Raw genomic sequence first — 23060 nt, 5'->3', positions numbered from 1 at the left:
GTCTCCATTGAAGTTGATAGTACTGATTAAAGTTGCCTTATCCTGCTTTCTTCCCATCCTGTGGTCCAACTCCAAGCCCAGGGTGCCTATTAGTATCATTGGTGCTGATGTGGGACAGGTGGAGCATCCCTTGCTCCAGCAATCCTAGTTTAAAGCCCTCCTCACTAGATTGGAAAGCTTGTAGCCAAAGATGTTCTTCCCCTTCTCTGAAAGATGTAGTCCATCAGCCCCCAGACCACCAAATTTCTCAAAGCAAGCCCCATGATGACACCACTCTCTCAACCATTGATTTTTCCCAATTTAACCAGCCCTTTCAATCCCCTTCCCTTAAACTAGAAGGATTGATGAAAAGACCACCTGTGCTCCCATCTCCTTCACTACCACTCCCAGTCCCTCTTGATGTTCTTTAGATTGCTCACACCTGTGTCACTGCTGTCCACATTAAACAGCAACAGTGGATAAATCAGCAGGATGTACAAGGTCTCTCAACCTGTTACACATTTGATGCAGGCCCCTGGTAAGCAGCACATGTCTCCAGATTGTGTGTCAGCATGGCAAATGGATGCCTCTGTGCCTCTCAGAAGGGAGCTGGCCCCTGCTATCACCTGGTGCTTTTTCCTGGTTTCTGTACTTACTAACAGGAAGCTCATCTGGCTACCTTACTTGGGTCTGTGGACTTAGGTGCACACTTTTTTGCCTTCTCAGTCTGCAGACCTGTGAATTGGTTCTGCAGGGCCACCTAAGGCTCTGAGGGAGGTTTCTTCCTTCTGCTAGTTCTTGTCATTTGCCATTCCCCACACTTGCTGGCTTTCCCTATTCAGTGAGTGGTCTTTTTCCAATTTGGTGACCACAATGTCATGCAGGACAGTATCAAATGCTTTACACAAGTCCAGGTAGATGGCACCAGTCATTCTTCCCTTATCCACTGATGCTGTGACTCCATCACAGAAAGCCACCAAGCTCATGGGGTAGGATTTGCCCTTGGTGAAGCCATGGTGGTTATCACCCCTCACCCTGTCTTCATTTGTCATCTGTTTTAGCAAAGCCTTCAGGAGGATCTGCTCCATCATCTTGCCAGGCATGGAGATGAGACTGACTTTACCCCTTCTTAGCTTAAAAATACCCAACAAAGCACCAGCAGTGACTTACCTTCAAAGGGAATAAATCCAAATTTAAACATTGCACTTACAATGAAAACTCAGCATAGTCCATGAAATATTCAACATTCTTTATTTCAGGCCAGTATGGTACTGTTACAGGCATCCACTTCTTCCTCTGCGCTTGCCTGTGATTCAAAGTTGGCACTTCCAACCACCCAAAATATGAAATGTTTATTACAGTACAGGCACAAAGGAGCCAAACAGCTTTACTTTCACTAAGCAAAGATGGGGTTGTGCTCTGACAAAGTTTATTACCACTGCATTGATTGTTCTCTCCTCCTAAGAGCAAGCAAGAAAGGGAAATTTCCCTTAACTAAAGGAACACAGAGGGCAGCTCTGCTACTAAAGCAGTCATTTCATCAGTGGAATCATAGAACAGCTTAGGTTGGAAGGGACCCTAGAGATCATCTACTCTAATCTCCCTGCCATAGGAAGAATGACACACTGGATGCCTTCCTTCACTGAGTTCAGTTGTGCTTCCTGGTTCAGATGGGCTTGCTCAGAACTGGATTAAGCATCCCTGTAGGTCTCCATTACTGCCACAATCACTATTGAAGTTCTGTATCTGAAGAGCCAGCAGACTTTTTATTTTTTAAATTAAAACAACAAAAACCAGAGAATACTGTGAGCAGTGCAGTTCCCTCACCTAAGATCTTGCTTCATAACCACAATTTAAACATCTTTCTACAAGCATCAATTCCCTTCCATGAAGAAGGCAGCACCTGAGACACTTTGTATCACTTAACACTACATCAACACAACTAGTGTACTTTACTGCCTTTCAAAACTTCCAGTGACAGTAAAGTTAACAATCAGCATATGGAATGAATATGAGATACTTACAGGTACCAAAGGCAAGTCAGTCACAAAAATCTCTACAAATGTATTACAAACAAAACTAGCAACAACCACTGCTGTCATTACACAGTGCTCTTCCATGGAACATGACTGACTGGACGGCCATCTGGAAAAGAAGCTGGTAAGTGTAATGTTAGAAAGATAGCCAAACAGATATTTAATAACAGCAACTATGAACAAGTGTTAGAGGGAAGTAAGCGTGATTCAGTTAGCACAAATTCTACTTATACAAGAGTGCCTCCAAGCCATGAAATGTGTAGTTTCAGTTTTACATTAATAAGCCAGACTTGAGTCCGATACATGCCACTGATCCCCAGCAAGCATGTCTGAACAGCCAATGAACATGATTCCCATGATTTCAGATCCTTCTCCACAGCCTTCAGCCCTGTATGATTGGTATGAATGTCAGTCTTCACCTACATGGTATTTTGTAGCAGCAATGTGTACTGCAGTCCAGAATGGAGAGACACAGCAGAGATGTGTATACCATTCGTTCATCAGAGGTAAGTTTCATAGTCTGCACACTCTGTGTGCAGCTGGTTTCTAGGCACGTCTTTGGTTACATTCTTAATACAGTCTGCTTTACAAAAAGAATAAATAAACCAGTCCAGATGCAGTTAAAGTCCAGGCAAATACAGTACTTTTTTGGGGGGGGCCAGAAATCAGAAAGTAGAAATTGATGTTTTATTATATCCATAAACGATAAAATCCCAGTGCTACAGTAAGGCATGTAAATACTGAACCTGAAAAAAAACAAAGAGGGGGGGAGGGGGAAGAAAATAGAGACATTAAATATTAGGTCTCCAAACATTTCCTCAAAAAGCTAAGTATACATCTTACTATGATGCTAAAAGCGTGAACACCACCCCTTCCTTCCCCATGTAAGAAAATAAGGGCTTTGGTTTACAACAATTTCAAGGTGGAGTGGCACAAAAATGACAAGCAAGAAGGAAGGGGGAAAAAAAGAAGGCAGGGACAGTGGGAAAGTTATCACAAAGCTGCAAGTAACCCTGAGTTGCTTACCACTCCAAAAAAAATCAATATGGCAAATTACAGTTGTAAAATGAAGGACAAGTAACAGCATTATTAAAACACAGTCAAGTATTCAGCAAACAAATAAATGAAAGTTACTTTTAGAATTAGGCTTATCAGTATGCAGTTAAAACTCCCCCCCAAAAATCTATTTAAATAAAATCAACTTTTGATTTCTAGGTAGATAATAATTAAAAAACCAAAACCAGGTTGGAAGAGACCTTCAAGATCATCGCGTCCAACCCATCAACCAATCCAACCCACCTAAACAACTAAACCACGGCACCAAGCACCCCATCAAGTCTCCTCCTGAACACCCCCAATGATGGTGACTCCACCACTTCCCTGGGCAGCCCATTCCAATGGGCAATCACTCTCTCTGTATAGAACTTCTTCCTAACATCCAGCCTGAACCTCCCCTGGCGCAGCCTGTGACTGTGTCCTCTTCTTCTGGTACTGGCTGCCTGGGAGAAGAGACCAACATCCACCTGTCTACAACTTCCCTTCAGGTAGTTGTAGAGAGCAATAAGGTCACCCCTGAGTCTCCTCCTCTCCAGACTAAGCAACCCCAGCTCCCTCAGTCTCTCCTCATAGGGCTTGTTTTCCAAACCCCTCACCAACTTCGTTGCCCTTCTTCTGGACTCATTCCAGCAAGTCAACCTCCTTCCTAAACTGAGGGGCCCAGAACTGGACACAGTACTTGAGGTGTGGCCTAACCAGTGCAGTGTACAGGGGCAGAATGACCTCCCTGCTCCTGCTGGCCACACTGTTCCTGATGCAGGCCAGGATGCCATTGTCCCTCTTGGCTGCCTGGGCACACTGCAGGCTCATGTTCAGCCTACCATCGACCAGTACCCCCAGTCCCTCTCTACCTGGCCGCTCGTTTGCCATTCTTTGCAAAAAGAGCTCTTCCAACACAATGCAAACTATTTTGAAGTTATTTTTGGTTTTCCATGCAGAGTTCAACATGATTTCAAGTAAGGACAGTGGGGAAAAGAATTTCTTCTCGTTTCAATAAATTGCATTTTCCATAATGGCTCTCTTTAAAGGATATGCCTGAAGTACAGCACTATGAATAGACCTAAGTGACTGTACTTGTGACAAAAATCCATTGTGAAGGAATAATCAGAAAATCTAAGTCAGAAAAGCAATTTTCTACTGCAAAACTGCTCGTTTAAAGAGCTGCACACTCAGTAGCAGAATGCCAAAATATTAAAGTTACTTAGGGGCAATACCACAGGCACACACGCAGAGATAGTATTTTTCTAAGGCACATGCCTGAAAAATTAAAGAATGTGGTGCTGAACAGCCAGAAAAGCTGAAATGGTCTGTTTTGCATATGTGTCTTCTAGCATTTTCCATGTGATCTCCATCAGACAGATAAAGAAATCCTAGGAATGCCTGCAGCAGGCTGTTTTTGTAAGTTAAGTCAGGCACAGAACTGTTTGGCCCTTCTTAACAGGCAGACTTTCATATTCCTCAGGCATTATCATCACAGTATAAAGCAGGGAAAGAAAACTAAGAAACCACAGCCATCCAAAATAAAGCTGCAAATCATAGGAAACTTTGGGTTAAGTACACAAACCAACCTGCTAATCTTGACTATTTCAAGGTTTGTTTTTGGTGGTGTTTTTTTTATGGGAGCCTTTATGAATACAGTCAGTTGAGAGGCCTTGAACACAAGCCCTACAAGGAGCGGCTGAGGGAGCTGGGATTGTTTAGCCTGGAGAAGAGGAGGCTCAGGGGAGACCTTATTGCTGTCTACAACTACCTGAAGGGAGGTTGGTCTCTCCTCTCAAGCAACCAGCACCAGAACAAGAGGACACAGTCTCAAGCTGCGCCAGGGAAGTTTAGGCTCGAGGTGAGGAGAAAGTTCTTCACGGAGGGAGTCGTTCACCATTGGAATGTGCTGCCCAGGGAGGTGGTGGAGTCACCATCCCTGGAGGTGTTCAAGAGGGGATTGGACGTGGCATTTGGTGCCATGGTTTAGTCATGGGGTCTGTGGTGACAGGTTGGACTTGATGACCTTTGAGGTCTCTTCCAACCTTGGTGATTCTGTGAGTCTTTGCCAAACATTCAATAGTGCTTAGCAGCTTCATGATCAGACACAAGCATCAGATTCCTTACCTGCTAAGTACTTAATATTATCAAGTTTGTGCGATTCGAGCATTGTTTTCAGATCTGCAACTTCTGTGTCTATTTTTCTGTCTGTTTGGGTCAGAGCTCGATCTTGTTGTGCATGCTAAAAACCAAAGCAACAAAGTGATGTCATTTGAACAGTTTCTAGTTTATTTAGAAATGTAACCCATCCCTTCAAGCTGTATTTTTGGTTCCTCCTGACACTGTTTTTCTCTGAATGCAAAATAACATACAAGCTCCTTCCTAGCTGATTATATCCAAGGAACTGAGTGATTTGCTGAACATAAAGTCTCTCTAATTATGTGTGCCTTAACAGGTAATCTACAAAGTTGCTGAACTGGATGCCTTCTTATCTCAATCTAGCAGCATAAACATTAACTTCAATCTGTCGTTTGCCTCACTAAAGGGGGACTATGCAATCATAAGAGTTATTGAGAAGTCTAAGTGCCTCTTATGACAAAAACATACTGGAGCATAAAGATTTATGGATTATTAGAAAAACTGAGAGTTGGTCTTCTGAGGTACAAAAGCATTTCTCCATCTTGGAAGGAATTCTACCACAAAACAGGCAAAAATCAGAATTTGATTATGACAAAGGCAGGACTTCTGTAAAAAATGGGATAGAATTATCACTCAGACTGGAAGACAGATCATGTAAACCAAGAATAACAGCTGCTGAGTTGCTGATATTTTCAAATCAGCACCACTGAAGCATTTTGAACCAGACAAAAATTTACTACTGGACAACTTCCTAGGGACAATCCCCTATACTACAGAAAGAAAACAAAAGAAGAGGAAGTGCTTGGTAAAAACCTCCTCTAAAATAAAGCCAAATCTATCTAGCAACGTGTTTCAGTCCCAGTGAACATGGGGAAAAATAATTTTACAAGCTAACATTAAGAGTACAATTCCATTTAGAGATAACAGCATATGCAGGAAGTTTCAGAACCAAAGGAGCACTGAACAGTTTATACACACATCCACAGTCCAACATACATATGAAAGCCTTTTCTTCTGTAGACATTTCAGTTACCTGTACTGATAGGATACTGTACAGGGAAGTAATAAAGCACAACGACACACTGCACATTAAAGTCCCTAAAGACATAAACCAGTTAAAAATCTGTAACACAAATACAAAAAGTGCTGTGTAGCGATCAGTTGCCAAGTTCTTACCAACTCCACTACTTCTGTCCTCATTTCCAGTAGTTTTCTTTCATTCAGTGAGTACTAGAGAGGAAAAAAAAAGATAAACATGATATTGTCATTAAACTTTCCCCCTTATGCTTAAAAATGCATTTCTTAGTTTCTGAATTCCATAGAACACTGGATCTAGACAAGATTATCTGACAGCACATGGGAGACAATATAACAGGGTAATTCCCATCTTCTGGAAAGTACAATTTAGACACCTCTGAACAATGCAGTGTAACAAGTCTGTCAGACACTCATCTTCTGCAAAATCTGTATATAAGTGTGTGTATATATATATATATATATATATATGTACCCCCCACCCCCCACCCCCAACAGATCATTGACAATTAGCTGAGGCATAACAAGGCCAAGTTTAACAGGGTCCTGCGCTTGAGTCAGAACAATCCCAAGCAATGCTACAGGCTTGAGGTAGAGTGGCTGGAAAGGTGCCCAGCAGAAAAGGACCTGGGGGTGCTGCTTGACTGCCAGCTGAAAACGAGCCAACAGTGTGCCCAAGCAGCCAAGGCTAACAGCATCCTGGCCTGTATCAGAAATAGTGTGGCCAAGAGGAGTAGGGAAGTAATTGTTTCCCCATACTCAGTACAGTTGAGGCCACACCTTTGGGCCTCTCACTACAACAAGGACATCTGGAGTGCATCCAGAAGAGGGTAACAAAGCTGCTGAAGGGTCTGGAAAACAAGTTTCATTGTGAGCAGCAGCTGAGGGAACTGGAGCTGTTTAGTCCTGAGAAGTAGGAGGGAATACCTTATTGCTCCCTACAACTCCCTGAAAGAAGGTTGTAGCAAGGTGAAGGTCAGCCCCTTTTGCCCTGCTATCGAGTGCTGGAACAAGAGGAAATGGCCTCAAATCGTGTTGGGGAGATTGAGTTTGGATGTTAGGTAAAGTTTCTTTACTGAAAGAGTGGTGAGACATTAAAATTGCCTGCCCAGGGTGGTGGTGGAGTCACTGGTCCCAGAGGTGTTCAAAACACATGTAGACATGGCAATTTGAGACATGGTTTAACAGCCATGGTGGTGCTAGAACGACTGTTGGACTCTATGACCTCAGAGGTCTTTTACACCTGAAACAATTCTATGATTACAAGCAAGCAGCTAAAAGAAAGGTTGACAGATTTATCTAAGATTATGAAGGGCAACTCTGGAACTGTTAAGTAATCCATTGAACATAATTAAGACTGAACCATCTACTTTCTTCAGGAAGGGTAGAAAAGTTCTAAAACATCCTATCCAACTCTGCTACCAAAGAACTCTTCAGTCAGCAATGTGTGTGCCCACTGTTTGTATTATTCAGAACTGTTTCATGATGCATTTGTTCAGTACAGAACATTTGTATCTCATGTTAAATTTGTGGAACATCAGAAATTGTGGTTTATTTGTAAGTTAATTCTGTTATGGTTCAAGGAAAGTGAAATCTAAATTAAGAAGCATACTTATAAGGCAGGTTAACTTTGACTCAAATAGGCATGATTTACCTTGACATCTATAGTGGTTCCTGCCCCACTACTGAGGAAATTCAGTTACTCATAGACACCTGCTAAGGCATCAGCCTATGGTGCAGAGTACTAAAACCATCAAGTATCCATCTCAAAATCCTGTTGCACAACAATGACCTCATCTGTTGATATTCCCATGTGGAAACTTGCCTTTATTTTTGCTGTACTTTGGAATCTTATTCCACTTTAAAATTAAATGCATATTAGTCTACATAAATCCTCAGCATTGAGAAACTCTTTGAGCACCTAGAACTATATTTGGACTTTTGACTGATCTAAAAACAGAGCTAAGAGATAGCAGGCTGCTACAAATGTATAGAATGGAATAACGAAGACAAGTAACACCATGTGTGGAATTACTGAAACAGTCACTGGATTCTGAGAAATGGAGAGATTGAAAAAAGAAATTCTGCAAAATGTATATTTTGCAGAAATATACATTTTTGAAAGTGGTAAAATGACAGAATATTTACAAAAGAGTCTAAATACATTAGAGGTGAAATTTCACATAAGAATTTGACCTCAGATTAATAAACTGATCATCAGCATTATCAAAAGAACCATGTCACTGAAAAGAAGTAATTTTGAAATACCTCATTCTTTTTCCTTTAAATAGGTGCCATTAGCCAAACACATTTTTCTGGATACATTCTACTCTACAAGCTTCTTTCATTTGTGCTTGTTAAAGCTTTCCTTGGTGGCTAGAATTCTTGTCAAACCCAAGGATTTTGAACTTAGGTTTAAGGCAGTGGAATGTACCTTTATACTGCAAAGCATCATCACACCTCTGTAATAACACTACTACACAGAGAAAAGGAGGAAAGCAAATGAACAGGGAGCCTTCCCTAAGGCCTGCATTTTTCACAAGGCAAAGAAAATTCAGTTTTGTCAGATGCATCTTGACATTTTCAACAGCAACCTTCCAGGCACCGTGATACATGAACACATGAATATAGATGGAATTTTGTACCAGGTCTTAAAATCATCTCTCTATCACTGCAGGTATCAGTCATAGCATAGATGTGCATTCAGCAATACAGGAGTCTCCAAGAAATTTAAAGTGAAATCAACTCATTAAGACAGCATTTAGAGTTTGAAATGTTAAAGATTACCCACATCAGTATTCACAGATGAAGAAATTCTCCTTCACAGGATTACAGGATGTTAGGGGTTTGAAAGGACCTCCAGAGAGCAAGTCTAGCCCCCCCTGCCAGAGTATGGCCATAGAATCTAGCACAGGTCACAGATGAATGCATCCAGATGGTCTTGAAAGTCTCCAGAGGAGACTCCACAACCTCTCTGGGGAGCTTCATGACCCTCACAGTAAAGAATTTCCTTCTCACATTGAAGTGGAACCTCCTGTGCTGTAGTTTATATCCATTGCCCCTTGTCCTATCACAGGGTGCAATTGAGAAGAGCCTGTCACCTCCCTCTTGACACCCAGACCTCAAATATTTATAAACATTTATTAAATACCCTCTCAGTCTTCTCTTCTGCAGGGAGGAACTTCACTGCTCTTCACCTTGTGGTTGTTTAACTTGGGAGATGTGGAGAGAGGTTGCCAGCGAAGACTGGGGAAAAAAATCCGACCTCAAGATTCTCCTTGTTGCCTTGATCTCTAAATCCTACCCATAAGCTTTTGACTTGCTCATGGCTACTCTTTAGGGACATCTCTTCATAGTCCATCCATTTCTTAACATAGAGGGCAACACTTCTGCTGCACCTTCCTTTCTTATACCTTCTGAACAGTCTGTAACCATTGATAGCCATACTCTAGTCATATGATTCATCCCACCAGGTTTCAGTTAACGACCACTACATTGTAACCTTTCAGCAGCAAGGCAGCTTCCAACTCCTCCAGTTGTCCATGCTGCATCCATTTCATAGAGACACTTCAGCTGGGCTGTCAGATGTGTACCCTTCAAAAGAAACACCCCTTGATTCCCTTCAGCTGTTTCCCTGACGTTTCTCAGACAGCTGCTACTATTTCAGAAGCCCATGGCTCATCTCCATGAGACTTTGGCCATCCTGCTGTGTCTGTTGCATGCCTCAGAACAACAGGCTGAAGACCCTTAGTAGCCCCCCCATCCCACCAACCCTGGTGTATCATCACACACCTTGTCACATAAAAGACTGATCATCCCCCTTCTCCTTCACAGCTAGCTTAAAGCCCTGTCAATCAGCCCTGCAATCTCCTGGGCAAAGGCCCTCTTCCTCCTTTGAGAAAGTGTTGAGGGTTGGAAGGGTAAGGCCAAAAAGCTTCCTCCCTCCCCCCTGTAAAGTAAAGGGAAAAGAAAATTGAAGGGAAAGGGAAAAAAACCTCACAGCTGAATTAACAAAGCAATGGAGCTGTATATTTACAAAGCAGGGAAACGCAGGGAAATATATACAAATTTACAATATATACAAAGATATACAACAAAGTAGCACAGAAATGAGAGTTCCCCCCCTCTGCTGAGGGGGTTCCCCACCTCTGCTCCCCCCTCTCTCCCCCTTTCCCCAGAGCGGGTTAGAAAGAGAGAGAAAGAGAAAAGTTAGAAGCAGTTATGTGTTAATTGGAAAGCAGTTAATACGGGCCTTGCAGTTTATCAGTTTTCAAGGTCAAGCCTTGGCCGAAAGCCCAGCACAGAGAGCTGCTGCCCAAAGGAGGGGAAAACAGAACTGAACTGGAAAAGTGCAGGAAAGCCCAAGATACCCTGCTGCACTCCCAGTTCAGAAGGTGCTTCCTCCCAATCTACCAATGAAATTAGTTTAGATCCGTCTTTTTCGTTTACCAACTTCCGACCACCATAGAAAGGTATCTCCTGTTTGATGTCAACAACCCTGGCATGTAGACCATACCATAGATGACCTCAGCCACGGAGCCATGTATTAATGGACTAGATTTGAGTGTTCATTCCAGTATCATTGCCTGTGACTGGAAGAATGGAAGATGACTTGTGCCCCAGAATCTTTCACCATTCATCTCAAGGCCCTAAAATCTCTTTTAATTGCTCTTGGACTAACAGTCATTACTTCCTTTCCATCTATAAGGAAGATCAGTAATGGGTAACAGTCCAAGTACTGCACCAGGCTAGAAAGTTGCCTAGTGACATTCCTAACCTGGGCTCAAGTGAGACAGCATACCTCCCTATGAGAAGCGTCTACCTGACATATTGGACCCTGTGTTCCCCTCAGAAGGGAGTCGCCTATGCCCCTTCTTTTTTTTTGTGTGTGTGTGTATGATGTTGTGATAGGAGTTGTAGGCTTTTCTGAGTGTGGACATACCTCTGGTGTCGGCCATCATCCATGTCTTCATTTGGCTGGTCTTTCCCAACCAGAGCCTCACACCTGTTTTTTAGTGGCACCTGGTGGGGGTGAGATGGGCAAGGAAGGAGGTTGTCTGCTGCCCTGACCATGAACTAGCCTCCATTCATTCCTCTCATGCAGGTTACTGCCTCTAGTCTGACAGGGGCAGGATACAGGAGCCCTCTGATCCTGAGTACTATCAGATGGGTGCCCTCATTTCTGCTTCAGATAGGGCAGAGCCTGGCTCCACCATTCTATCTCTTGTTTGGCCTACATGATACACCTTAACCTTTCAACCGCCTCATGCAGCTCTGCCACCTCTGCAGATGGTCCACCTGTTCACAGTTCTAACTACTGCTTGTTGCCAGTGCCACAAATTGCACCAGCGCACCCAGATGGCTCACCACGCCCCTTACCCCAGCTTTGCTCAGTGCACTGGGGTCAAAGATCCATGGGTTCCTGGGGCATTTAAACAGCCTGCTGAGGCTCCACCCACACCGCCCCCACCTCCTTGAGATGGGCTGGCTTGGTGAGGCCTGCTCTGCTCCCCACCTGTAACCTGGCTTTGGGTGGAGAGAGGGTGGGGCTGGTAAAAAAGGGGGAAAAAAAGGCCCCAAAAAAGCCCCTGTCCATTGATCTTTGCCACTCTGCTGAACTGCTGTGGGGGCAGTTTGACACCAGGGGTGGATCTCATTAGCTGATCTCTGTGATCCAACAGAGTCCAGATTCCAGTATCCTACATGAATGTGCAAGAAAATTTGCCTGATTTATCACTTGGGAAGTGATTTTAAATAGATTTCATACTTCCAAAGCATTGCAAGGCTTATGATCTACAGTCAATACACTGCACACTGTTTAAAACATTAGCATGAAGTACTAAGCCTTAAACAAGGATTCTACTTATCAAATGGTACCCGATTCAACCATCTACCACAATGTAAGAGACTGCCAGTCATTACACTAAAGCACTGACACAGCATTTTCCTAAACATGGGAAAAACTTCCAAAGAGCACACAGAACAATAATTGTATATACTTCCACAGTTCTTATTGCCTAGATTGGAGGTATTACATCATTGTTACATGCCTGTGAAAAATGACTGAATGAGAAAATGAAATAGAAAAATGTCATTATAAGATCTTCTAACTTAGAATATGTAATTTCTTTGAGATCCTAAGAGCTATTAAGATAATACCTATGGGAGCAGAGCTCTCTTTAAGGTGTAACCTTCTAATTCTTCTTCTGTATTATTTTACTATTACATCAGTTCAGCCAGATATTGCAAAGCTCAAAACCATCTGAGACAGTAGCAGTTAAAAATTAAAAAAACAAAGATAAAAATAAATTACACCAACAATTTTCACACTTAAGTATTTTCTGGCAAATGAGCTAGGCTATAAATTCTCCACCTATAGTGAAATGAAACATTTCAGCAATGGTAAATGTAATCTAAGTGTAAATTTAAGTGTGAAAATTGAGAAAGAATAGTAAGACAGAAAATCTCTAGGCAGATAGGCAGCACATTTAGATTAAGTATCAGAACAGACATACAAAATCAAAGAGGACACTTTATACTATAGCAGCGTAAGGACAAGTTGCATTAATACTACCTTAAAGCTGGAATATACTATAAATTAGTATGGAAATGCTCTTTGGGCAAGATTCTTTTACCCAAATCTGGAGATTCCTCTGTTGTGAGGTATTTCAGAAGAAAGCAATTAAAACTTACCAATTCTTTTACTCTGCTCTTCTCTAGGTTTAAGTTTAACTTGTTATCTGCACGAACTTTGGTAATTTCATCCTAATGGGGGAAAATTGGTAAAAGCAGCAAACAAGATTTACTATTTAATCATAAGCATGTCAGGAATCAAGCTTCTCTCCAATTAATACACAATTTTTCAAAGTATTACTATTCTTCCCCCAGGAAATACTCGTGTTCTAGTAGTATGAACTGGATCTCAGAATCAAAAGTGAACAATAACTTTTAAAACCAGAACACTGAGAACAGCACTTAATGGAGAGCACACCCTTCCATAAATGCTGGGAATGTTTCACATAGTCCATACTTCTGAATTCTATAGATATCCATACCTAGGTACACCTGTAAGTTGGCCTTCCTCCATGAAGCAACCTTGATGCTGAAAATAACTTCAAAACCAGTTTCCAACCTTTCAAAATAAAATATCTGTCTCTAAAGACTACATCGAGAGCTTGCATAAAAAGCTACAGGCATTTCAGGAACAGTAAAGCATTCATTTTATTTTTAAACATCTAACTTTTTTAAGCTATCAGAAATTGTAAACTTGCATTTTAGTTCATCAATAGCTGTAAGTGATTCCTGCATTTCCTCAGTGACAGCTGCCATTTTAATGCAACCTCCTGGCAGGAATTCCAGCCAGCTGACAGTTTGTCATGCGGCAAACTGCTGATCAGCTGAAATGTGTGGGAAGAGCAAAAGACTGCTGATGTTCTGGGAGATTCTGCTATTAAAACCAAGTAAGCATCTCTCAAGTAGGCCAATGTCAGCTAGTTAAGAGTTCATTAAATTAGAATGAACAATAATTAGACTCAATTTCTACATCTGAATTGTTTGAACTTAACTGGTTTATAACTAGATGTCATCACAGTATGATACATTACAGCTCAATGAATCAAAAACTAGACCTAAGTTTTTCTTACTATATCACTTCTTTTTGCCTTTTAGAGGAACAAGTATAAGCAGACATAAAATAACTTGTCCTTGTGAGAACTACATTTACAGTTAAAAGTTCAATTGAAAGACCTTTAGCTTTCAAGGAAAGATGATTTGGATCCTTGATAATCTAGCAGTGGATTAAAAAAAGGAGTTAGGATTCAAAAATTGGATGCTGAAAGAATTGTTAAATCATTTCCCAAAAAACCAGTTGCATTAAGCACTTCAGAACATAGTATGAAACACACAGCACAATCCTTGAAAAATTTGTGTTCTCATTTTGGAGAGTGCAAAAAGAAATTGAAGAGAGCAAGAAAGGAATGGCAAGGAGGCACTAGGCTGAGTTTATCATGTTGTCGACTGGCTCAAAGTCCAGTAGTCTGATAGGTCCTAGGGAAGAGTGCTTCATCCTTCCAGCTAAGAAGGACATCTCAGGAAAAAAACCAGCAGTTCTCAAGTCAGAAGACTTGATTCCAACCTTCATCACTCTTGCACAAACATCCTGCATAAAGGCTGCTTATGATTCCACACCCATTGGAATAACAGATTGTAAGAGGTTTCTGGTGGTAGAAAGGTGTTTGTTTTGCTACTCAAGACAGGTAAACCATGAACAGAAACACAGCATTGATGCTTAAACCTGGTAAGAATTTGTATCACAATTAACAGATTAAGTTTTCTACAAACTCTGGTTTTGTGCAGCAGTCATTTACTTCCAAACAAAGAGGACCAAACATAAATGGTCCCAAACTCAGTGACCTGAAGAAGCCATTCGGAAGCTGTTTTAAATTCTGGACTGTTAACAGATGAATCTTTGCGGGGGGGGGGGGGGGGGGAGGGAACAACCCACAAAAAAACCCACCCAAAAAACCAAACCAAAATAAAAAACAAAACCAAGAAAAACCCAAACAAAAATGAAGGAAAAAAACCAACCAACCAACCACACAAAACCACCACCCAAACCCCAAACAAATCAAAACAAACAAAACCAGCCAAACAAAGAATCTAAACAAACAAAACCACCCCAAAACCCAAAATCACAAATCCAAGTAGTGAGTTGTATTATTTTAAGTTGCATATTTACATGTAACAAGTAGCTCTTAGAGCAAAACCTCACTCAGGCTTAACTATGACATGGCAGCCACTTTCTGAATCTGAATTATCAAAGACATATAAGCGCAAAAAATGTCGATTTTTATTTCACCTCTTGTACCATTCCCAGTTCTCTGCTGCCACAAATGAAGCAGGCATGAAACTGCCTTTGCTGCAGCCCACAGCGCACCACCAGTTGCTATTTCAGTATCCTATATACTACCTCAATTAAGCACAGCTTTAAAAATAAAATCCAGAAAACTTTTTTCATCCCAAGCAAACTATCCAGGTGTTAATTCTTAATTATAGTGACATGGTAATCTTACCATAACTTGCTTCTTTATCTGCTGGAGTTCAAGTTTTATTTTCTGAAAGAGTGGAAAAAAAATGGTACATTTTGTTACTGTATATAAACCCACATCATCTAGAAACACTAATGAATTTGCACAATCAGCAACGATGACCACTATCCAATGCTGTGAAAAACAGGCAAAGCAAGCATGGTTCAACTGTGCCCTCAGTACACGTGGAGATACAGGCATGTGTATACAGATGCATGGTTCACTCAGTACTGGTCGCTTCCAAACAGCACAAGACAGAAGCTAGCAACGTCTCACTGCAGGAAAGGTGTGCAAATGCACAGGATGTTGCCTGCCTTAAGTGGTCCTGCATTGCAGGGGAATTGGACTCAATCTCTGGAAGCCTCTTCCAACCCCTAGCATTCTATGATCACGTTATTAACAAGAGTAAACCTTGCAGGCCAAAAGAAGCTATTATTTCTCCATGTTCATTATCTATGAGCCTGCACTGGAAGTGCTGTGTCCGGCTTTAGACTCCCTGAAGAAAAACAAATGTTCTACTAGAGCCAGTCCAGTGGAAGGCCAAGATGGTGAGGGCTGGAGCACATTATGTTGGAGGCAAGGAGGAGAGAGAGATGGGTTTGCTGTGCTCTAAGAAGAGATGGTTAAATGGTAATCATACTGCAATCTGCACCTATGTAGTATTCTCTAGAGGTCCTTTCTAAACCAAGTTACTCAATTACTTTTTCCTCTTTCAAAGTATATATAAAATAGGTACAGCTGTAACATTAACTGTCTCTGGAAATAATCCCGTTCAATCTCCTGCAGGTTGCTCAGGGCCATGTCCAGTCGGGTTTAGTGTATCTCCAGGAGAGTGAATCTAAGTGATCTCTTGAGTATCCTGTTCCAGTCTTCTACCACTCTTACATCAGAAAGGGTTTTCTTATGCTCAAACAATTTCTTGCATTTTGATTTGTGCTAATTGCCTACTGTTCTGTCATTGGGCAACAGCAGAAAGAGCCTGTGTTGCCTTTATACTGCCTTCAATATTAATGACATGCCCTCTGAGCCTTCTCTTCTCCAGGCTGAACTGTTTCAGCTCTCACAGTCTTTCCTCATGTGTCAGATACTCCAAACCCTACTGATCTTTCTCCGTATTTGCTGGACTCTGCCCAGCACATCCATATCTTCCTTGCACTGGAGAGACCAGAACTGAACTCAGCACTCCAGATGAAGTCTCACCAATGCCAGTCAGAGGGAAGAATCACCTCTCTTGACCTACTGGCAGCTCTCCAATCACAGCCCAGGGGGCTATTGGCCATCTTTGCCACTGGCTCATGGTCAACTTTGTGTCCAACAGGACCTCCAGGGCCTCTTCTGCAATGCTGCTTTTCATCTGGTCCTTCCCAGCCTGTCCTGGTGCATGGGATAATTCCTCCACTTGGACGGTATCTGACATTTCCATTTGTTCAACTTCATGAAATTCCTATTTCCCCAGCTTGCTGATCGTCCTTCTGAATGGCAGCACAACTCCCTGATGTATCAGCCACTTCTCCCAGTCATGTACCATCTGCAGACTTGCTGGGGAAAACCTCTGCCCCATCAACAAGGTCATTAATGAAGGAGTTAAAGCATACTAGCCCCAGAGAATCCCTTGGGTAGAAGATGTTCTTTCACACCACTAGGAAAAAAATATTGGAGTGCTAGAAAAGTACTTTCCAAGATAGTGATTTTTGTTACCTCATTTTCTGAACGAAGTGCTGAAAATTCACTTTTCTCCAAAATAATCATGTCCTTTTTCACACCACCAATATGGGACATTACTTGCTGAAGTGCAATTTCCTTTAAAAGAAAGAAGAAAAACCCTCAGAACATATCATAACTATAATGTTTTTTCTTCTCTGTGCCTACAAATGTGTTCTTCTAGTACTCTGAAATTTGTGATTTAGCCAATTTTAGATTGGTTTCAGAAAGTAAGGTAAACTGACAGTGACAAAAGCAAGTTAGGCTCAAATGTTGGGAATACTTGACAAAATCAGAATAATTCAATTAATAGCCTAGGAAGGAGCTTCTTCCAAGTCTTCTTAAGGTAGGCAAGGCATGAGGAAGAGAAGATCTGTCTGTGAGCTAAATAAGGAAAGCTGGCTCTCAGACCAGTCATACCTCCTTTCTTACCTCCCCTTCAAGGGGGCTCATTCTGCTTTGCTACCCAGAATCATGCACTACACTTACACTTCAAATTACTTTTCTTACTGTGTTACACTGAGCTGAGAACACTAATAAGAATCCTCTGCAACTTTCAAGGATGTGCAAGTCTACAGACATTGTTCTAGATCCTACACTATCCACACACACAAACAGGGATTGCCTTTTCTCTGAAGATCTCTCTCTAGTAGTCTCTTGCCTTTGACTCTGGACTGAGAACCCTACAAATCTGACAGGGCACTCCATTTTCAACAGGAAATGCTATTCTAATTTGTAGTGCTGTACCTCTAAGCAGTACCTGAAGATGCCTTACCATTTAATTCATGACAAAACAAAGGAAAATGTGTTTACTTCCATTTGGAAAAGCTGGGTGTAGGAGGTTGAGATTGCTTGTTGTAGACTGCTTACTATAAAATACAATTAACCATGGGAAAACAGTCCCTAAACACTGCATTCCCTGACTGACCATGGAAAAACATCAGCATAGAAGGAAGCATGCCCTCATTTGCTTCTAGAATCTAAAACCTGGGAAGGATGGGCTGTAACCTTTCTAGATAGCAGGTAGTGCAAAATGCAGGTACTGCACTACTTAATGAGATGCCATACTGCCAAGACTAGTATAATTCAAAGACAACAACAGCAGCTGTTTTCTCATGTTCTAAGACAACAGCCTATTTACTACAAAGTAAGTTAAAGCTTGTGTTCAGAAGGTAACTTGGGGCTGTGAATCCCAACCTCACAGAGCAACCCAAGAGGTTGTAATTCAGCTATGCTTCTTGTCAAGGGTTGTCTATTTGACCAGCTTATACGCCAGGGAATTCCAGCACACCAGAGACTCTGAATCCTGTTCAAAGATGCTTAAATCCTACATGCAGTGAATCATGCTTTACTCATAATTTCAGTTTTATTTCTGGACCTACATACCTAAATGAGCAATGTGACAACATTGAATGCTGTCACGTCCAATTCCTTACACAGCTCTACCCTTGTATGACCTGACAAAGGGCCTCCCCCCAAAAAGTAATTCACAGCCAGGATGTGAACTGGCCTTGCCTTCAGACAATTATCTGTTAGAATAACCGCTCCCTCTTAAGTCAAAACTAAAGAGTTCAGTTATACACAGTTTTCTTGCAGCCAGGAAGGATCTCTGTACTCAGCATTATCAAGCTGCTTCCAGTCAAGTCTTCTTCACTTCCTCCCACTAAAGTACCCATGCTGCATAAGTTTAGAGAATGCCATGAACAATGTATGCATCAAAGGAGAAGGAGACTCCAGTATCAGCATCCAAACTGTATCTTATCAGTGTATAAAACTATACCAACTATGCACCACAAAAACTATATAAAGATTCAGTTCAATTCTAATACAAATGTCCTTGTGACATAAATAAGGTGGTATAGCAGGTTGGTAAACAACTGACAGAATCTGTACTTCCTTGTTACAAGTCTACAAAAGACTGTATGCAGGAGCTGTAACTATTCAAATCCGTGCATTGAATACCTCTCATCTCTGTGTCAAAGTCTTCTCAAGCAATCCTATTTCATGATACAATAAGGCTGACATTAAAAATCTGACTGTGGTTGGTGTTCCAACTCATGGTCTAAGGACTCAAGGTGTCAAAGGTCTACTACGCCACTTTGGCATTTCATAAACTCAAGACAAAATTTGCTAGGAAAAAAAAGATACACAGGGATGTTTGTTCTTCACCTTTGAGCTTTTAAAACAGCATTTAACAGTAACAGCAACAAACGTTTCATCAGCAGCCATACTATGTTTTGATTTACTTTAACCCCACCATTGTCTCTGACCTAACCTGCTGCACTTTGGTGACCATGTCCTTGTAAACCATATCCAGGTTGTTGTCCATAATTTTCACCAATGCAGACACAATGACCTCCGATTGCTGAGTGGTGAACCCTAAGCAAAACAAAATGCAAGAACATTCAGAGAGACCTTAATCTAGGCAGTTTACAGAAATGTCACTTGCTAACAGTTAAAACAAGTATCAGTTATGAAAAAATAAATAGTGTATTTGCCTTGATCCAGCACTAACAAGAGAACACAACTAGTCTGTACATCTGTTTTCACAGGATCTTAGGGGTTGGAAGGGACCTCTGGAGATCAAGTCCAATCCCCCTACCAGAGCACACAGGGCCATATAATCTAGCACAGGTCACATAGCAAAGCATCCAGACAGGTCTTGAAAGTCTCCACAGGAGACTCCACCACCTCTCTGGGGAGCCTATTCCAGTGTTCCGTGACCCTTACAAGTAAAGGGGTTTTTCCTTGTGTTGAGGTGGAACTTCCTGTGCTGTAGTTGCCCCTTGTCCCATCACAAGGCACAACTGAGAAGAGGCTGTCTCTTCCTTCTTGACACCCAGCCCTCACATATTTATACACATTTATTATATCCCCTCTCAGTTTTCTCATCTCCAGACTAAACAGCCCCAGATCTTTCAGCCTGTCTTCATAAGGCAGTGCTCCACTTCCTTCATCATCCCTGTAGCCCCCTGTTGGGACTCTCTCAAGTAGATCCCTGTCCCTCTTGAACTGAGGAGCTCAGAACTGAATTACATGTGACACCGGATAGCTGCTGCTGTAGTAAAACACTACTGATGCATTAATAGGATAAAAGCCAGAAACTTACAGAAGTATTATGGATTGTTGCCTCTCACACATGGCTATTTCTTAAGCAAGAATCCCCCTAACACCTACTTGCAGTATACTCCACATTTTCTGTACCACTGAAGATGCACAAAACTCCACAACTGCATAGAGTCCACTGCTCTGATTTTACCCCCTCAGATGGCTCAGTTGGTAGTGCATCAGACCCTTAATGGGAAGGTCGTGAGTTCAAGCCTGCAGTGGGCAGTAGTGTCCTCTCTACTCTAGTCATGAGGTCTGTGGTGACAGGTTGGACTTGATGATCTTTGAGGTCTCTTCCAACCTTAGGAATACTGAAATAGGCTTATCAACCTTTGAGCACTTACTGGAAACCTTTTAAAATGAATATATTGGGGACTATTGCAAAACATTGTCCCCAGAAATACTCTCAACATTATCACTTTCAAAATGTGGGAATAAAAGTGTCATGAACATGATTTCATAACTATGAAAAGAACCACCTGCAAAGGCACGATTGCTTCTAACAAGCAGTCAAGTGTCAGAAAGCACGTATGGGGGCTGAGAGTGAGTTGCTTTCAATAGCTGAACTGGTAACAGTTTGCCACCACCAAAAAGAAGAGGTGCTCCATCTCTCCTTTATCCCTTCATACGTGTCCTGGTGCTCATGCAACTGCATTATTTTAGTGTCTCAGCACACTGATCATGCAAAAGAGATGGAGTTTTCTGAGAATTAGGTTAACATGTGGAAAGAGATGAAAGCACCTGGAAAAGGACTGACACCTCACAGCTTCCAGGATGGAGGGCTGTCAGAAGTTGATTTGGCTGTACTGATCTTCACCTTAAGGTACCTTCCCAACCTCAGCAACACTAGCATGAATTCAAAATAATTTATTCCTTCACCTGTGTTTTAGTATAAGAGCAGCAATATTTTACACAGTGCTCTGCAGTATTTTATACAGTGCTTTACCCTGAAAGCTGCGTTTTACATAGCAGTCCACATTCAGTTCCATAACCTGCTGCTGCATATTCAAGATGCTATATACTAATAAGGTAAGAATGCAATTAACAAATCTGAAACCACTATCTTGAAAACTCTTACTCTCAATTCTTAACATGTAATTCCTCCTTAGCATTTTTCCTTACCAGTAGGATAACAAGTTATTCCAATAAAGGTTACATAAGCTCACTCTTGTTTTGGATGCAGAAAAAGCCTACATTTTAGCCAATATTGAAAAAAATATATAATAAACAAATAAAACTGAAGGTGTAACATCACATGTGAAGGAGAAGCAGGTATCAAACTTTGTAAACCAAAACCAAACCCCAAACAAAAGCCACTCATGAAGTCACATTAAAAAATAGCTACTAATTTTGAGCAAATTACCATTTTCTTCCAAGAGGCAGACTAGTGCATGAGTGTCAAAAAAAAGCCTTCTATTTCCCAGTAAGGAAATATTCCCTTTGCGTTGCAAAGATGATGCAGAGATGCTTACATCTGAAAAAGATAAAACATCAGTTATTTTTAAGAAACATGCTTGGTTTTCCAGGTTTTTCCATACTACCCCAAATATCTTTCATTTATGAGAAATGCGATTATTGCAGCTTGCATGAAACTGAAAACACATCCAAGTGACAAGCATTATGTGCAAGAGCTTGAAAACAACACACTACTGCGGCACTTCAGAGGTGCTCTCCAAGAACATCACATCTTAGACAAACCTTACCAATTGCCAAAGGCTTTAAATTGTTCCTTGACCATTACCAGCATAAATCAACGGAAACTGTGAGTACATCTCTTTTCACCGTTTGTTAAAGAAACAAATCTTCACTGGTTACCATTTAGACACAAAGCAGTCACTCACAATCTGTCATTTACTGTTTGAACTATTATTTTCTAGTATTTTCAACACTGAATGCAGATCTAGGGGTAGTTTCCACTTGGACATTGGAATGAACTAGCTAATAGAACACAAGATGGGATATGAATTGTCAGAACTCTTTGCCCTCAGAGACACTGTATTTTAAATTAACTGGACAGAAGACACAGCTATGCTCTAGCTGTCATAGTCATCTGTACGGCATAAAAAATTTAGTCTTCGGGGGAAGAGAACACTCAGGCCTGAGTTATCACAGTATCACTAAGGTTGGAAGAGACCTCAAAGGTCATCGAGTCCAACCTGTCAGTTAGCCTTATGGACATTCACACTGCAGCCCGCGCAGCAACCTGGCTCCGGGGTCAGGTGAGGTAACACTCTCCCGCCCCTTCACCCCCGTCCCTGCTCTCACCCCGCTCCCCGCTGCGGCGGCGGCAGCAGCTGTCCGCGCAGGTCCCGCCAACACGCCTGCCCCATCCCAGGCTGCCGCTAACGGCCGTAACGACTGCCCGCGAGCCCGGCGGCCCGGCGAGACCCTGCCAGTCGCCAAGGCAGCGGCGCACCGGCGAAGGGGGCGCGCTGCGGTCACGTGGAGCGGCGGCTGACGGGAGGGCGCCGTCTGCGCCGCGCGGCCGCAACAGCAGCAGCACCCGCCTCCCACCGCTCACAGCCGAGGCCGCGGCCGCCTGGCCCCTGGCCATGCCACCCGGTCCCGCCGATGAAGTGGGGGTGGGGTGGGGAAGGAAGGGAACCGCTGCTGTTGTCGCCGGTGCCGCTACCACCACTGGAATGCCATCCCTGAGCACACGCCGCCCTGGCGTCCTTCTTCCGCTACAGGGACGCCTCACTTCCGCCTCCGCCACGTGACAATAGCCGCGAGCCGCGGCCGTTGATTTTATGGCTCACGATGAGGGAAGCAGCGCGGGCGGGTCGGTCACCTGGCTATGAGGGCAAGGCAGTGCCGGCGGGGGCGGACGCTGTCCGGTGCCTTCCCGGGAGCTGCAGCGGTACCTTCTCACTTCCAGTCCTCGGGAGACGCAGCCCTGGGGTGTCAAGAATTTGTGGCACAGGCTTTGCAGGCATCTGGT

The 23060-nt window shown here is 42.4% G+C and overlaps 1 protein-coding gene across 1 annotated transcript; it reads right to left on the bottom strand.

The window, feature by feature from the left end:
- Positions 1-1204: 1204 nt before the first annotated feature.
- MCUR1 (mitochondrial calcium uniporter regulator 1) lies at positions 1205-22799 on the bottom strand. The gene is made up of 9 exons (XM_068160826.1): positions 22385-22799; positions 21483-21593; positions 19287-19390; positions 17009-17110; positions 15296-15337; positions 12918-12989; positions 6366-6419; positions 5178-5292; positions 1205-2761 (listed from the first exon to the last, which is right to left on the bottom strand). The coding sequence occupies exons 1-9, from the start codon at positions 22671-22673 to the stop codon at positions 2706-2708; spliced, it is 945 nt and encodes a 314-aa protein (XP_068016927.1). The 5' UTR covers positions 22674-22799; the 3' UTR covers positions 1205-2705.
- Between the last annotated feature and the right edge of the window lie 261 nt (positions 22800-23060).

This window comes from Melanerpes formicivorus, unplaced genomic scaffold, assembly GCF_026170545.1.
Source record: "Melanerpes formicivorus ecotype bairdi unplaced genomic scaffold, bMelFor1.0.p_v2 SCAF_53, whole genome shotgun sequence".
Lineage (NCBI taxonomy): Eukaryota > Metazoa > Chordata > Aves > Piciformes > Picidae > Melanerpes > Melanerpes formicivorus.
Note: the sequence above shows the minus strand (reverse complement) of the source record. Positions and strands in the feature narration are given on the sequence as shown.